This window comes from Homalodisca vitripennis, chromosome 5 (assembly GCF_021130785.1).
Source record: "Homalodisca vitripennis isolate AUS2020 chromosome 5, UT_GWSS_2.1, whole genome shotgun sequence".
Lineage (NCBI taxonomy): Eukaryota > Metazoa > Arthropoda > Insecta > Hemiptera > Cicadellidae > Homalodisca > Homalodisca vitripennis.
The window spans coordinates 107,348,352-107,367,456 of NC_060211.1; the positions used below are offsets into that span (position 1 = coordinate 107,348,352).

Consider the following 19,105-nt stretch of genomic DNA (forward strand, 5'->3'; position numbering starts at 1 on the left):
GTCAGAAAACCTAAACTTTAAAAAATTGTGCTCAAGATGGGTACCCAAACTCCTCACTGAGGATCACAAAAAAAAGAGATTAAGCAGTTCTTTGACTTTCTTGACCCGCTACGACGAGGAAGGAGACGACATGTTGAGTCGAATTGTCACAGGAGATGAAACATGGGTATCCCATATCACTCCTGAATCAAAGCAACAGTCCATGGAATGTCGGCACACAACATCTCCAGTCAAAGTCAAAGTCAAAGCCAAGCAAACGCTGTTGCGGCGCAAAGTTATGGCAACTGTGTTCTGGGACAGGCGCGGTGTTTTGCTAGTGGACTTTATGCCGCGAGGAATGACGATTAACTCAGAAGCCTACTGCGCAACCCTGGCCAGTCTCCGATGCGCCATTCTGAACAACCCTGGCCAGTCTCCGACGCGCCATTCAGAACAAAAGACGCGGCATGCTGACAAAGGGAATTCTGCTTCTCCACGACAATGCAAGGCCTCACACCGCTGCTCGGACACAGGAAATGATCGACTCTTTTGGCTGGGAAGTTTTGAATCATCCGCCGTACAGCCCCGACCTTGCTCCGAGCGATTTCCACCTTTTTCGGTACTTGAAAAATCATCTTGGCGGGAAGCGCTACAATGACGACGAAGAAGTCAAGACGGCCGTGAACTCCTGGTTGTCAGAGCAGGCGGCAAATTTTTTTGAAGAGGGATTTCAAAACTTAGTTTTAAGATATGATAAGTGCCTTAACAAACAAGGCAACTATGTAGAAAAATAAAAAAAAGTATGTAGATTCTGAAAATAAATGTATTTTGAAAAAAAATAATTGTTGTTTATAAAAAAAAAAAAAAAAAAAAAAAAAAAAAAAAAAAAAAAAAAAAAAAAAAAAAAAAAAAACGGCCCTTACTTAAAAAACAGCCCTTCGTGTATATATATATATATATATATATATATATATATATATATAAACTGAGGGTAATTGGGCAGACGCATGTTGAAGAAAAGTGCTGGGTTTGTGTGTGTGAGTGAGAAAATCAGACAGAGAGAAACATCCATTCGGACGAAAAACAAGCATTATACTATATTTAGCCCTCCACATGGTTATTGACTAACAGTTTAATCGGATATGTATGATTTTTAGTGCTCAATTCCTCTTACCGGCAGTTTGAAATTTCAGTTTGTATAGAGTATACTAGAAAATATCTGGAAACATTAAACAACTGCCAAAAGATTTTTATCACACAATTCTAAGCCACCACTATATCAATATACAATATGATTCAGTTACATACTTTAAAACACTCTTTGCCAGCACAAAATGGTGACCAATTAAGTCATTAAGTTTTTACTGAATAGGAGATTATACAGGTCACTTCAGATTATATTAATTTACATAAGTGAATAGGTGATTTGAAAGATCAGAGTTTTGATAATGCAACAATGAGAATAACACAAGCAACACATTATACATAATTACATTTATAGAGCTTAGTTCCTTAACTAAATGATTAAATGGATTCACATGGGTACAATGGGTATATAAATGAGAATACAAATTTCACCAAATTAAAGACCTCCCTCCAGGCACAGTACTCAGTTCAGATCACGTTTCCTCAAATATAAAGTAGACTGAAAGGAAAACTATATAGCATGATTAATATGTTTCTGTTATAATGAGAGAGCATAAAATACATCTCATGACATTCGACAACACTCTAGCAAAATGAAATAACTTAAATCTAAGTTTTGTTATTGTAAATAAATACTTACATAAATATTCTACAATAATTTTAAGATTTCATCTACAGTAGGTTGTATTTTAGTACTTACCCTAGAATTCTCCAATTCTTGTTGTAATGTGGATTGGAGTGGTTTGTCATTGGAAGCATTTCCACTAAAAAATCTATCTGCAACTTTAGGTTCATCCTCTGCAAAAACCGATATGCTGAGAAATGGACCAAGGAAAGACGTTCGAGCAATTTCTCGGCCCGCAGCACCTGTTACTATATCCGGTAAAAACTGCACCTGTAAATATATAAGAAATCAGTGTACTTACTTCTTTAATACTTAAAATTTAAGTTTGAGTAAATGTACATCTTACAAACAGGGACAGAAACACAACTTAAAGATCTGAGCACTTGACACAGCTAAAATCATGTAGTCCAGTTTGGATTGAAAAAGAGTGAATACAAAATTGTTACACATATTAACAAGTCTTCAAAAAATTACCTCCATTTTCACTACAAATCATTATGTCACAACAAAATCATCTTCATGTCCATTACCAAAAATGCAATAGAACGTTTTGAGTCTTGCTTAAGTATTTACATTTTCAGATAAAAGGTTTAAGAAACAGAGAACAAAGCACTGATTGTGCAGAAGTATAAAGCTAAGCGTCCTAAGATTTTAGAGCGTGAAAAGTTGGGAAACTTCGAGGATACTCAAGACTGGGACCCAGAGGCACTGTAGTAATACGTGAACAACATCAGTGCAGTATACTAATATGGACATACAGGAAATTGAAGAATTAATAATCCCACAATCATGTAGTGAAATAATATACATATTAATAATATTCATAAAATTGCACAATAACCACTTAAGTTAAACAGAACGGTCCCAGTTGCAACTAGTTCAGAATATCGTTAAATGCTTGTTGGAAAGAAATGAAATTATATTCAAAAAAATAAATTAAAAAAAAATATTCAAACCAATAAACAGTTCATCTTGAATTCCATTGATTTGTTGCGCCCGTCTAAGCACTGTGTACAAATCTTTGGATAGACTTATTTTAGTATGACTCTTCCATTACTGTTCAGTATATAAAATAAAACAATTTCTGTTTTTAGTAATTTTTGGATAGTTATGTAATGTTTATTTACAAAATTAATCTTGAAACCAAATACAGGACCGAGATCTGAAATATTTGCAACTCATCAATACTATAGACATTACACAAAATGTAAAAGTGCAATCTACAAACACTGACTAGCCATGGCCAATTAAAAATAGTTGCAGGGACAGGTGATAGGGCAGGACACAGATCATGTCTGTCTGTGTCTGAAGCAAAGGTAAAAAAGGAGTGAGGTTTGGAAAAACTAACAAATTTACGCTTTTTTTGCATTACTTTATGAGAAGTTTATTACTTGAAATATTATTAGATTTATTAGTTAATTATTTTTAACATTAATCATAACAAAAGAAAATTGTTAATTAGCTATTTTAATGTATAACATCTCATCTGACTAGTACAGTACCTGATGTGTGATAAGATGACATATAGGTCGCAGGCTGGCAGTGGGGCCGACCCTCATGTCTACCAGGTCACTGAGAGCTTCCAGTGGCTTGCGGTGACTGTTCCCTACAACCGAGGCTCCCTGCATGGCTCGATACAGGCCCTGCAGCAGGGGACTGAACACCTACAATCAGAAATTTATCCATTGTAAAACTTAGTTTGTGCCCTTACACGTATTCATATATTTAAAATTAGTCACTATGTGTAACTGAGTGAGTCTTTAACAGTCTCTCCCACCAGTTGATGTTAGAAATAAGGTTTCTGCCTTAGAATCTGTACATCTGTATGTACGATAACTTAATTTAGAGAAGAAACGTGGTGTCAAACTCCACCACAGATACCTCTATATTGAAACCGAAACTGGTAAACATGAAGCTTTCTAAGCTGGCACTTAGTATGGTATATACATTGTGTAGTTGTAAATAAATACATTCTTTAACAATATATGTATGTTAATATCTCAAAATTTCTTTTATCATGGATAAGAGTGGTTTTACATAATAGCCACTTCTAAATACCTCTAAAAATCCCTTTAAATTAGTAGGTATCCTTATCTTGCTTTTTGTTCTTCAAGCTGGCTCAATAGGATTAAACTGACATTATGAAATAATATTTTAAATTGATTTAACACCTTCTTGCTGTAAACATTTAACACCAAAATTACATCTTTTTTCCAAATTAATTTTATATTCCTAAACTGCATCCACATAGCGCAAAGGTCCCAGTCAGGCATAAACAAATATTAGTTTACTAAGACCAATATATCTTTGTTAAATCTTGTTGTATCCAAATATATTTTATATAGTATTCAGAATTAATTAATTCCTGTATTAAAATAATATACAATCAATATGATCAATCCATTAAACATTGAACAGGCCAATTGTATTGCAGGTGTTATTTTACACGAAATTGGTTTAGCAAGTATTGAGTCAGCCCTCGTTTTCATCTTGACTTCTTATTGATTATATCAGTTTGTTTTTCCTGTACAAAAAAGGAGTTTTTGTTATTTTTGTAATCACAACTAAATATAGAATGTTTTATATATAACAGATTTACTTGTGGTGCCAATAAATAGGCCCTAAACATAAATTGAAAAAATCCTGTTTAAATGTTACAGAAGTTGGCTAATACAAGGAATACCAATAAAGGTTGGTGTTTGAATATATTTTTATATTGTTCTATCTACTTTCCTAAATAAAATTATGTATGATAAGATTCAGTTTTATGACAAAAAGTAAGGAATAAATAAATAATTTGAGCAGTGTGTACAAGATAGTAAAAATTGCTTAGTACTGAGAAAAATATATCCAGCACTTATAAGGTTAAAAATAAACAACATGTTGCATAAACCATAAATTATCAAATAAAAAGTACCTTATTTGATAAATTAAACTGTGTTGGAGTGAGTTACCTTGTTAAGTGTGTCTGGGTTGGAGTGGGTGCGAGCCAGCAGCTCCAGTAGGAAGCCCCGTGGCAGAGTCTGCTTGAGCACAGGCTGCAGCAGGGGTGAGGACAGTGGCCCCAGACGGCCCGTGAAGTCTACCTCTTCTACCAGCACATCTTGCAGCATCAGAGACGTGTGTTGAACACATTGGGCTCGTACTTCAGCTAGCACCTCTTTCAGTGGCGGCATACTACTCCTCTGGAATATTACAATCATCTGGTGAGAAATGTAACAAAGGAAACCTTTGCTGAACTTCTAACTAAGATGACGTACCTAGAGATTTGTGTTATAATTCGGTTCATTAATATTGTAAAACATCAGAAATCACCTTAGGATTGTTTCTCTCTTCATTGGCGACCCTGGCATAAGTATCTGTAAGGTAGGTAAGACCTGTAGTGGCGAGTGATGGCGGCGGTACAGTGCTCGTATTGTTCTGACTGCTGCTGGCTTCTGCAATGTTCTCATTGCTATCGTCCGGTGTAGAACAAGTGAGCGGGGAGGGCATCGGGTTTTCTCCAGAAGCAATTTGACACATCACCTCCATTAATGACTGGCTAATTAGATCCTGAAAGACAGAAATCAGCTATATAAAACCAAACCTGTTCTTTAATAAAACTGTCAACATACCACGTATAACATTGTTTATTAACAAACCTTCATTAGGATATTCTATTACATTTTTAACTCACTGCACTACACAAACCCACTGGGTAAGACTGACGAAATATCCCATAATAAAGTACCTGAGCCTAAGTGTGAGCTCAGGCCATAAAAGTTTATTTCCCCCCCCCACTTGAGTCTTAATATGGTCTTGTAGAATGTGTGAGTGTAATTCTGTCAACTGAATGTTTTTAATAACAGCCTTTCTTTTGTTTTCTTAAACACACTTGCAAGTATTCTAAAGACCGCAGTTGTATGTAGAAGTTGAAGAATCAGCTATTTGAACAACAACAACTACTTTCACATTTTATCATATTGCATGTATTATTATGTGCTATTAGAAATGGAAAATTTACAAATGTTTCAATTGGATCGATACAGGAATAGCATAACTGTTCTGCTGCCAATGTGCTAATTAATTCGTGCTCGCTGGGGCACGCTTTGTGCAACAAATCAATCCGCAATGGTTTAACAATATCAGTTTTGGCCGTGTTTTTATACATTATTTTGTTTTAATGACATTTTCCAAAAGAGTACTAAATTATTTTTTAGGTTATTTTATATTTTTCTGTTTTCTTTAAAGTCTTTCCGGGAAGGCTTCAAAAAAGCTTCCTGAATTGGATTGATGTGGGAGCGACATATCTGTTTAAAGTTGTTAAAGTATCAACGTGAAAATTAATTTGTACCCGCTGGGGCACACATGTTCAAATAAATTGATCCGCAATATATTAATTTTATTCAAAATTTCTGGGATATTTTCTTGAAAAATATGAAAAGTGTCTGATAGGGTTTATTATACTGATGGTCTATATTAAATTAAATATTAGTGATTATCCATCAACCATATTATGGTGTGATTGGCTAAGGGATCTTACCAAAAAGATCTACCAAAATAATCGTTGACTGGTCTCAACAGATTTGCACGAGAACATCAATGTTATACTGAAACCTAACCACTTGTATGCAATAGTTTACCAGTAATAATGAAGTTCAATTGTGTTACAAAGCAACTAATGGTGATGGCTACCAAGTCACTGAAAGTTTTGATGTAAAGTTTTTATACCCTGGCAGTTGTACAAACTGTTTAATTCCATAAAGAACTTATAATACAAAGAGCACGACTTACAGTAAACCTTTGATTGTAATAACCTTCAAATGTCCTTGTCACTCTGTGTCACTGACTTGGCAATAATAGTTGGAAAAGATTTTGCAATTCTACATACTGCTTACTCTTCTCAGTACACAGTATGCTTATTGCTTTTATTCTATTAATAAAAAGTTTAACTGCAGAACATTTTAAGCCATCAGTTGTGTCAACCCTAATTATTATTTGTGATTTATCTGTAAGTAATGTGTGAACTTAAGTATTTTATCATATACCAATGCTGTTTTTTTTCCTTTTTTTTAAACGTAATTTCAAAGATAAATTTTTTAGTGTCATTTATTTTATGTTTTTTTGTTATAATTGCATATTAGTTTTAAGATAAATTATCATAAAATTAACATTTTGGCTACAAAAGTAATCAAAATGACCATGTAGAAATTTTAATCTTTATTATATTAATAACGAAATAATATTACGCTATTTTTCTATAAATAATTATAATTATAATTATAATTATAATAATTATAAATAGATTTCCTGCAACAAAGTGTATAGATAACTAAATAATATAACATTATTTATAGCAGCACACACATTGTTGACCATTATAAGACCACTGTAGGTATAATGTGCTTTGATACAAGCTAGGCTGGTGAAATTATTAAAAACTAACTAAAAACATTTGTTTTGACCGTGTTTTATACATTCCTTTGATTGCTTACACTTTCCAAAAAAATAGTAAAATTTATTCTGTAGGTTACTTTAAAATGATTTAACAGACTCTACCAGATGATTTTCAATAATTTTTATGACTAATTAATTAGCAACGATTGTTATATTTACCTGAGTATCAGGAGTGCCATCTCCTTCTTGCTTTCTCTGACTCATGCCAGCTGCAGTCTCTGGAAGGAATATAGACGAGTCACTCTGATTGCCTTGAGACCACGAAACACAAAGGACTCTGGATATTGTTGCCTGGACCTGGTCTTCTGTAGAATCACTTGTTGATGATGTCTGGAATTATTTCATATTAAACTATTATTGTCAAGAAAACCATTTTATTTCAGAATAAAAATATCAGAAATTACCCAAAGACTTACTCTATTTTGTGTAACTTCTTTAGATTCTTCTACTTCCATGTTTTCAATACCAGAGTCTACATCCACCTGAGAGTTCGACACAACATTGTTTTTCTCTTCCGACTGAGAATAATCTTCCACTTCCATTTGGGACGATGTATCTGTACTCTGTGAATCACTTTTCTGGGGTGGTGGTGTACCTTTTAACATAACTGAACATTAATAAATGTACTAATATCTTAGCAGTAGTAAGACACTTTAACCTTTTAAGGTATGAAAACTAGACCAAAAATGAGTAAGACTTTTTTCATATTACACATGAGTAAAAACTTCTTTTATAGTTGTTGTAGTAAATATGTTTGAAAGAGTTTATTTTTTGCCCTAAACATATACTAAATAGGTAGTATTATAAATTATATTTTAAATTCTTAAAGATCTTTTCACAACTCGCACAAACTTTTAAAACAGTAACATTAGAAAACTTTTTTGTGCGGTACTCGGCAAAACAAGGATGAATGTACAACGGCGCTTGACATTCCTGCACTAAAAAAAACATTCAGTAACTAACTGATGGTCACATAAAAGGTGCGATGTTACAATGATGCTGAAAGAAAAGGAGGGGGGAATTCCTACAATGATGTTAGTGGGCATTATTGTTTAGCATGAAGTGGATTCTTGCACAATCTGTGGGAAATAGATTGAACTACTAGTCTACTGTGTTTTCATTGGCCGCTACGTTTTATGCACAATGGTTTAAAACTATGGCATAACAACAATATATTAATAATTATAGCACACTAAAAATCCGTCATATGACGTGATTACTCTCTACCGCAAAATTTATGATCACATCAAATGATGTGATTACTATTTACAAAGTTTTTATACTTGCTAAACGGTTAACAGGATTATGTTTTTATACTTGCTAAAAGGTTAACAGGATTATAGCTTGACAGGAGTTGTTGTGCTTTCACTTCTACTCAAAGTTTATAACCAGAAAAATGGTTACTAAATTAAACATTATAAACATCATAAGGCAGAGGTTCTTAAAGTGTGGGCCGCGACCCCCAAGAAGAGCGTAATGAAAGTTTAGGGGGTGCCAATGCTTGCTTGAAATATTAATTTAATTTACTTATAAAATAATATATCAAACTTCTTATTTTTTAAATTACAACAAGTGTATGTATTATATTTAGTCATCATAGTAATAGTGCCAAATATTTTATTTTTATTTGTTTATCGGCAGTAAAATACTGTGAGTGTACACAGAAATGTTTTCAGTACAGCGCTGGAGATGACTCGCGTTAGCGCCTGGTTGTTGTGGTTTCCCAATTACTCGTGAAATGAAAATAAAAAATTCTTTATTTATACAGGCAAAGTTAGGGCTGCATGGCCCTTTCTCACACTTAACCTGTGAAGTACAACCGTGACCGATTGGCCACGGACTGTCCCGAAACCTCCACCACTCCTACCCCTAACGCGAATGCGCCATGTCTAGTATAGTTTTGAACATAGCATATCTCCACGTTTTGCGGTTATTTTCATAGATATTTTGGTTTTGCGTAAGCTTTTTGAGTAAAAGTGTATATAGTTACAGTGTAGAAATGAAAAGATTTATTGTAACTGTAACAAGCGGTGGAAGTGAAGACGCGTCAGTGAGGGCAGGTACGAGTAGTGGCGTCAGTAACAGTCAAGTTCAAAATGAGGACCCGGGCGACACGGCAAGTGTAACCACGCGTTCTCCAAGTCCAAGTGGACCAAGCGTAGCCAAAGTGCGCGAGTATGATGACAATTATTTATCACTAGTTTTACAAAAATAATCATAAATGGCCAAGAACGGCCCCAGTGCGTAATGTGTCTAGCCGTCCTGGCCTCTGACAGCATGAAACCTAACAAACTAAAAAGACATCTTGACACTAAACATGTAAGTATCGCAAACAAACACAGAGAGCTTTTTTGAACAAAAATATAAGTGTACAAAAAAATGCTTAAATGTGTTAAGCAATGTTAAATCTACAAAAAATGCTTTTTCGAACATTACAATTGTACCTTCAAAGGCTTTGTTGGCATCTTATCAGATCTCTCACAGAATCGCACACTATTGGAGAAGACCTGACAACATGGTTTCAACTATGTTTGGAGAATCCATGTGTCAAGAGTTGAAGGCCACAATACAAAATTGTAATTGTTTGTATAGAATTTTTTGTTTGATTACGATTAAACCTATTGCCCATTAGGCTCTAATATATTATGCACAAAATGAGCAAAACTAAGCAAATACAAATTGACTGTAAAATTTCAAAAGCGACTCCTTATAATATATAGTACGTTTACATGTAAGGGGGGAGCCGGCTACCAGCTGAATTATGCAGGGGGGCTCGAAGCAAAAAGTTTGAGAACCACTGGAATAAGTCTTAACAATGAGGAAGATTTTAACTGTATACTTAGTTTCTACTGTAAATATTGTGCCATCTAATAAAAAAAAAGTTGTCAGATGCACAGGAAAAAGTAAAATATAAAATATTTGGTGATATTACAATTTTTTTTTAGATATTTCAAAGGCAAATACATTATTAAAACTCTTGTTTATATGTAATATTTTACCAAACAAAATGTATATTGTACGACAATGTGCTATAAATTTGAACAACTTTTTTCATATATGCTTTATTCAATTAAAGCATGTAGACTAATACTTTTTAATTACAAATAAATAATTTTTACATCATCACTCAATTATTTAACAGTTACCTCTATCACCTGGAGCTGGTGGCACTGGAGGAGTGAAGGGGCTGACATTGTAGGAGGGCGAGGGGGACACTGGCTGGCTGCCGCTGGTGCTGGGGCCAGGACTTGCACTGTTTACTTCAAGTCTGGCTAACCGTTTCCTTCTAATCTGTTCATAAAGTTTACAAGTATATAAGTATCTTCATTGTGCAGTAGAGTCTCATCATGTACAGTCTTAAATAATTTTCATAATAAAAAATTGTTAATTTTACATTATCACTGGAAGGGAAGAGAAAAATGTAATGTTTTTATAACAATTTATTAAAAATGTTATAGCTGTTTTGATATTATTATAATTGTAATTTAATCATATTATGGATACATGAATATAGCACTTTATATTAATATTACAATCAATCGAAAAAGGTAAATATGTTTTTAACCAAAATGGATTACTTGAACAAAATTTTATTGTTTGGGGATTCAAAAAGTTTATCCCTGAGTTTGGTTTGTCAGAATGGCCGATGGCACTGATATGGCGGTTTCATGTGGTGTTTACTTTTAAGGCCCTCCCAGATCAGATGACATGGGCAATTAATTTTCTTCATAAACAATAGTTTTAGGAATTTTTACTCGTGTTTATGTTTCAAAATGAAAGTTATCAAAAACAAACTGAATCGTTTAAGATCCTGACAGTAATTATTTAACCTATTAGTCCCATAGTGTATGTATGTTTATATATAATTATATCAGATACCTGAAACTGACTTTTGTATTGTTCAGATCAACAATATTTTATACAAAATTACTTTAAACTAGGTAGTTTCTTTCACACAATATGATTTCTATTTCTTTTTTCTAATTCCTTCTTAGAATTTTTGTATCCTTTTTTCATTGATTTGTCCAAATGAATACAGAAGATTGGTGCTGTGTTGTTTTTACTAACATTGCATGAACTGGTTGTGATTTATTTATATTTTAGAGGGAATATATATTATTTTAAAAGTAGTTATCTTTTAGTCTTAGTTAGTAAAATGAACCAAACAAGAAAGAGTTAGCAGTCTTAGCAGGCAATATAAAAATTTCAAGGTGAATATCCTAAAATATAACTAAAAGTGGCAGGATATATACCGTTACATCCCAAAATAATATAAAGTTATCAATTGGATTACATCAGAAAAACATGTGGGTATTAGGTACATGTAGTATTTCACTGACATTATGATCTAACTGCGAAGAGTGCAGTTATTTACTTTCAGAAAGACAAGCTGTCACCGCTCAGTTTTGTTTGGACCACACCAGCTACTGCTATTTTCAAACAGAGCCACTGGTAAACCAGATAGAGTAAATGTTAATTTCAAAAGGAATTTCTCAAGTAATATTACTCATTTATGAATTATTTTTAAACCAGCAATATACCTTAACACAAGTAAAAATAGTTAGGCCTACTTACTGTAGTGTTTGACATGCATTTCACTATAGTAGGCTACATTGAGCCTGTGCCTGTAAATAATGGACAGAGAGAGGTGCTACCTCATGTGATAAATAAAGTGTATGAATGAATATGAGTATGAAAATGACTCACTTTCTTCATTTCACTATGAAGAGGAAGAAACTACCAAAATGAAAACATTACATTTGTAAGTAACGAAAAACTCTTAACTCTTCAAGGACGGATACAGATATATCCATTAAATACTGTGTTTATAGCAGATATATTCACATAAGATTACATTCTTCACATACTGTATGGTTTGCGGATATATCTGCAAAATCCGAGCAAAACTAGCCCTATTTATTTTTTATGTAAACTGTAATAACAATACACCAAACATAATTTAAACATATTTACTAGATGTAATTTATGAAAATATGAGTAAAAACTTTCAAAACACAAATTGAATGATTATCTAAAGGAAAATTAGTTTTATATACTGGTAACACTACAGTCTGACATATAAAACAGCCAAATAAATTATATGGTGTGAATTTACCATTATAAACTTTTTACATACAAATGTGCAAAAATAACTGTAGCCATAAAACAATTTTATTTCGTCCCAGGCCTAAAAAATAGACATATTTTACTAATTTTTGGCCATCTCCAATGATCTAAATGATACTCAAACACACTTGGTAAACCTGTCCTTCCCCTTCAAATTCCCTGATCTAATTTTGGTTCTTTCAAATTCAAAGTTAAATATTCCTTACTGCCATGAAACATAAATACGTGCATCAGCTTGCATCAAAATAACCATTCAAACATAATATTTAATCCATTAATACAGTTAGCTAAAATGCTACATGACATAGTCCTGTACAGAATAAAAACATTTTCTAGTAAACGTGCCTTAAACTTCATTTAAAAAAATCTATCTAGATCTAACTCTGTTCTTAAAAAATCAGGTAGGAAGTTAAATAATACTGTGGAATTATAATACATATGATTTAAAAAAAAGATGTATTGTGAATATAATTGATTTATTTTTGTGCCTAAGACTGTATTTAGATTGTGGGATTAGAGACTGAAAAAAACTATGGTTCTGTTAAAAAAAATTAGGTGTAAAATATACTGTGTTCCAAATTTTATGCACACTGAAGAGACCTTGGAAACTATAAGAGATATAGCAAAGGTTAATTGGACGAAGTTGTGCATAATAACAAGACCAACAATTTAATGTGGTCAAGTTGATTATTGGGCGCGTCATTCAGTTGCTGTGCTCAAAAAACTGTTTTTGGTCAAAAATTTCAAACTGTCTTATTAGTAGCTATATTGAAACTTTTTTTATACGAAATTTCTTCTAGTTTTCAAATATTGTTATGAAAAATATTTCTCTACAAGCAAGCAGGAGCTGTAAGGTACATTTTTTAAATACAATAACCTATTTTTTACCTAATCAAAATAAAGTATATATTTTACTGATTTCAAAAATACCATGTATGTTATACTTTCTCCGTGGGTTTCATCAAATAATTCATAAAAACATGGTTTCTTATAGTTTGAATTTTTATTCTACTATTCGGATAGTTGGTAAACCTAATTTATATTTCACTATACACATTGTTGGAATCAGCTATTTAGTATTGTTATTAAAAACCATAGAAATTTTCAAAACAGGTCAATTTAAAAATTACTGTTACTGACATTTTTGTAAGTAGCCTAATGATTAGCCAAATAGCAATGTTAGTTTCAAATTTTATTATGATTTATAATTTTATAAAAATATAAATCACCACATAAATATAATTAAACAACCTAATTATGGGTGATTTATTCCCAAATAATAAATATCCAATCGTGCCCAGTCTTATAAACATGCAGGCAAGCGGACTTTTTTAGTTACAGTAAAATAAGCTGTGTTCAAATTTAATTAGGTTCTTTAATTAGTTTTCATGTCGATTTTTTATTTTTTATAAAATTATACGTTATAATACGATTTGGAACTAACATGCTATTTGGCTAATGAATTACAAAAATATCAAAACGGTCATTGTTAGCCTGTCCTTGTCTGATAATTTTTAAGTTTTACTAAACAGCTGATTTCAACAACATGTGCTATGAAATATCAGTCATGTTTATCAACTATCCTGAATAGAAGAATAAAAATTCCCTTCACACAACCATGCAGAAACAGGGTTTTATGAATTATTTGATGAAAACTACAAAAAAGTGTGATGTATTGTATTTTTTTTTTTAATCCATAAAAAATCTACTTTATTTTGATTAGGTAAAAATGGGTTGTTGCATTTGAACCTTACAGCTTCTGCTTGATTGTCTTGAAAAATTTGTTATTATAATATTTAAAAACTATAAAAAATTCATGCAGATTTAATGTAAAAAAGTTTCAATATAGTTACTAATAAGCGAGCTGTGACAGTTTGAAAATTTGGACCAAAACAGTTTTTTGGAGCACAGTGAGTGAACGACACAAACAATAATCAATTTAAACCACATTAATTTGTTAGTACATAGAACTTTGTCCATTTCATCTTTGCTATATCTTTCCAAGATCCCTTCATTGAGCATAAAATTTGGAACACATGGTATAAATGCAAGGTAAAGTTAGGATTTTAAACTTCTCAGATGATGTGAATACTCACAAATGTCGACTTTAACTTTTTATATTTATATACGTACATATGTATAGTCTAATAACAAATAGTAACTTAGATAGGGACTTCTCACGGACATCGCTGCCTTTTGAGAGACAGAAAACCAGAACCGATTATGATAATGATAAGTAATTTCCACAGTTAAATAAAGTCTATACTTTCTGATAATGTAGTTTTTTTGTGCCCAGGTGAGGAAACCTGTTAAAAAATAGTGGCCACCAGTTTATACCAAACTACCATTTATTTAATTAAAACTTTAATATAGCCTATTATTTTTGCTGTTAGTGTATTATACTTCTTGTAGCTTATAATATTATAATATCAAAGTTGAATAATATAAGGAATTGTTCGATAATAACAATCAAATAACGAATGTAGATCACTTATTAAAAGTCTCTACTGGCCATTATAGTATACTATGGCAGCACTACGACAAGAACTGATTGTCATTATAATGGTAAGTAATTTCCACAGTTAAATAAAGTCTATACTTTCTGATAATGTAGTTTTTTTTGGGCCCAGGCGTTTTGGGAAAAGTTGTTAAAAAATGGTGGCCTCTAGATTATACCATTTAATTACTATTTATTTCATTAAAACTTTAATGTAATATTTTTGCTGTTAATGTATTATACTTCTTGTAGCTTATAATTATTATAATATCAAAGTTGAATAATATAAGGAATCGTTTGATAATAACAATCAAATAACAAATATAGGTCACTTATTAAAGTCCAGGGTAGGGTACGATAAGCGGACCCGGTTTTTTTATATCGAAACTGGCAAACGATATTACTTAATCATAACCATCGATATAATAAATCCATACTGATTAATTATTTTGAACAATTAACATCATCTACATCAACAGCTGTAAACACTTTCAATTAACCCTTTTAATGCCGACGTGCGCTGCGATTGCTCGTCACTGTTTATTCGAGAAATGCCGACGTGCTCCGCGAGCGCACGTCATTAGGTTTTACGAAAAATGCCGACGTGCGCTGGGGGCGCTCGTCCGGTTTTTGTTATATTGTAGTTTTAATTATTGACTAAATGCCACTAAACTTTGCATACTGTATCTAGACACTACTACTATTGATACAAAACTCAACATGTGATGACGTTATCAGCTGTTTTCAACCTCATTTACGTCCAATCATTCAGTGAGCGTCTGGTTTCTGTGGTAATACGTTGTTGCTAGGTTATGTTTTAATGGGAATTATTCGTGCTTTTCTTTTGTTTTATTTCAGTTTGCTTATATTATTATTAGTTTTGTGATTATTGTAAATAGATTTGACCATGAGTAAAAGAGGGGGATTCATACTTTGTGCTTCGGCAAACACAAGTGTTAAAAAAATTTTAAATTATGTACCCTATATTGTAAATAATTAATTTTAATTTTATGTAAACTACTTTCTTTATTATTTCAACAAACAATTTTATACATTGGGCTAAACAACACGTGTAAATAAAGTGATTTTGAATGAAACTGACCAAAATATGTCTTACTGAATTTTACTGTAAAATGTGGACTTTACAAGGTTTTCAATAAAACGCTGTAACTTCACTATTTTTCAAGGCAAGTTCTTAAAATTTTGTGTGTGTGTTAACAATTAAATATAGTACAATTGCCAGTAACTACTTTTTAGTTAAGGGCTAATAATAAAGGTACCTTTATATGTTCAAACTAATTTTTTTTTTTAAAGTTTTTGTTTTTTTATTTTTTGTTTTTTACAAATATAAATTATATAAATTTGTAATCATTTTAATACTCATTTGTTTCAAACACTTCACATTATGACATAAAAAACAACACCTCAATGGATAATTTCCTTCAATAAATAAAAAAGTTATACATTTTTTTTAAATAGTTGTCAAATTATGGAAAAAAGGGCCTGGCATTCTTCGCGTGTACTTTTTGAAAACAGGTTGGCATTTTTCGAATGGTCACTGAAAAAATGTCTGGCATTAAAAGGGTTAATAATACACGTAATCGTATTATTAATATTATATATACCTATATATGTAACAATAATAATAATTGTTATACATACACATAATAATATATAATTACGTGTGTATAATTATAAACAATTCAATAATTATGACATAGACCATATGAATTGTGGCTATTATTTCAATTATTTATAAGTAACATTTGATTATTAAAAATGTCAGTAAATTTTAGAAAACTAAAACGACACTGCTTTGAAAGATGATAAAAGACATGTTTTTTGTGACTTCAACATGTTGGACTCGTACCGAAAAACCCATTGTGTGAAATTTGTGGGAAAGAAACAACTGTAACTGTGAGAGAAGCAAATATGGTCGTCTTCAGCTTTTTTTTTAATTTTGGTTATAATAATTTGTTTGATCACTGTAAATATTAAATTCATATTTTAATTTAAAACATATTATTGTTATTGAGGAGTATAGATACTTTTTATATCGATTGATAGTCTAGGATTTGAGATGCGAATATTAGGTATCGATGATTACATTCTTCGATATAAAAAACCGGGTCCGCTTATCATACCCTACCCAAAGTCCACACTGGCCATTATTGTGTACTATATCAGCACTGCAGACTGTACTGCTATTGGTGACAATCATTTTTATAGTAAATATTAGAACCTACTGTTGATAACAGTGATATAGCCTATATTAACTAACATTTTATTGTATAGGATATTAAACAAAATTAAAATTGTTGAAAATCATATCTATCTAATGGTTAACTACCATTTCATTTGCACAAATATAATTAAAATACAAGAAAATACTATTGACTCTTTACATGAATACGATAGGCCTATTATGAGTAAATAAACAAAATGAAAAGTGTACCATGATGATATGAAACAATAAGGTACTAATTAGGCCTAGTTACAAGACCCACTTTACATTATTTGTTGATTTTTCAATAAAGGCTTAAGTTTAATTAGTGTTAAAATTAGGTACCACAGACAATTTTTTAAAATTGGTTTTAGATCATAGCTAAAATAAATATTATCTTTCCGCTCCTTTATTATATACAGACCTATCCGAAAAAATAGTGATGAATTAGTCTCAGAGAGCAAAATGATTTAGGCTATGCTTACTGGTTTTAAGTTTAGGTTATTTTTTAAACATGAAAAATATATCAATATGCTACTAGTCATAGTTCTTAATCACAATAGCAAATTTGGTCTAGCCTTCTTTCAGCTCTCCAGACAAAATTCACACTTAACACAATACCTAGCCTGGAAAGCTAATATGCTAAACTAAGTAAAAAACTGTGGTAAGCTACTAAAATGGGGTTTTTACCTATAAAATAATACTTAAAAAGGTATATAATATAAAAACGTCTAGGGTAGGCACTTTATAAAATGCTGTTTCATTCATTAATATAAATAAAATTTAAGAATTTATTTCAATTTAAATTTTTTTAAATTATAAAATTAATTTGTCAATTATATTTTTAAATAGGCCAACTTAACTTCTTCATCTAAAAATGTTAAATATAAATCAAAGTTATTCAACATAAGAAACTACGCAATAAAGATTATAAAACTTACTTCTTCCTGGCTAAGTTCACTCATCTTCTTTCAAGAGTGAAATCGTCGAAATGCTAGGTCACAAAGAATAGGTATACGACCTGGAGCGATAGAAAATTCAAGAGAAACAATTAAAGTATATCACGTTTGATAAATAAAGTCTATGTTATAGTTCTTGAAAACTCAGTCAAGCTTATGCCATTAAAATAACTTGATTACAATTTAAGGCCTAAATAACTGTAGCAAAACACTACTTCGCTTGTCACTCAAAATTTTCAATGTTTGGGAATCTGAATCTCCGAATCGTGAATTATGACGTCAAACACAGCTGAGTGCTAAATGTAATCATGATAAAGGAAGTTGTTCTTGTTCCTCTCACATTTTAAGCAAGACGCAGACAGTTTGTAAATTTGGAAAATATATTACACAGCCAATTCAAACTAATACTATATTTGCATACTTTCAATCCTTTTATTATTAGCTCTGATAATATGATTACTACATGGATATTCTAAATCCTGCACTGGAATTTTATAAGTGTTCTTGGGTAAAAATATTTGTTCTTTAATAATCATATTTTTTGTAAAGACTTTAACATTTGAAATATTAGAATATTAGTGCTCTGGCACATTACTTCCTTTAACGTACAGTTATTAAGAGCAGTGCCAAACATGGGATACGTAATAATTTATTATTATTATTTATCCATATACTACAAATAAATTACAGAACCTACTCGGTGTCATTTAAAATTGTGTTTTTTAAACTTATGTTGTTCCAACTACTTGAACATTTTTGTATTTTTCATAAATGACTTGACAAAGTAATAAATAAGGGAAGAATGGTCACTAGTAGATGGTTGTGAAAAAAGGAGAAATTCCTCTGATGGAGATAGTAAAAGAATAATAAGTTAATTTTACTGTGTCACTCAGACGGAACTTTGAATTATATATCTGAAGTAGCTTATATGCATTCCGTATACTGAATTAAATAAAGCTTTATCATTATTCATCTATGACAAATTTGAATTTTTGAATGGATGGTAAAGTTGGACAAAGTAGCAGAGCCCCCACAAATAGGACCTGCTTGCATTTTATATATTGTGTGTTTGTTTAATCAATGCTCAGGGGATCGGATTTATTTATTTTATT

At 31.5% G+C, this 19,105-nt stretch overlaps 1 protein-coding gene across 2 annotated transcripts in view; it reads right to left on the reverse strand.

Annotated features, from left to right (window-relative positions):
- LOC124362679 (ubiquitin conjugation factor E4 B) overlaps window positions 1-18,277 on the reverse strand; it is a 41,373-nt gene extending 23,096 nt beyond the window's left edge. Inside the window, exons 1-8 of one of the 2 annotated variants that reach the window (XM_046817381.1) lie at window positions 17,976-18,277; window positions 10,342-10,477; window positions 7,603-7,781; window positions 7,346-7,516; window positions 5,066-5,302; window positions 4,705-4,935; window positions 3,253-3,414; window positions 1,826-2,020 (exon numbers count right to left, since the gene is read on the reverse strand). In XM_046817381.1, coding sequence (XP_046673337.1) covers window positions 1,826-2,020; window positions 3,253-3,414; window positions 4,705-4,935; window positions 5,066-5,302; window positions 7,346-7,516; window positions 7,603-7,781; window positions 10,342-10,477; window positions 17,976-17,999 — 1,335 coding nt within the window. In that variant the 5' untranslated portion in view covers window positions 18,000-18,277. Of the gene's footprint in view, window positions 1-1,825; window positions 2,021-3,252; window positions 3,415-4,704; window positions 4,936-5,065; window positions 5,303-7,345; window positions 7,517-7,602; window positions 7,782-10,332; window positions 10,478-17,975 lie in introns of both variants that reach the window. The other variant, XM_046817380.1, reaches the window with a different exon arrangement.
- Between the last annotated feature and the right edge of the window lie 828 nt (window positions 18,278-19,105).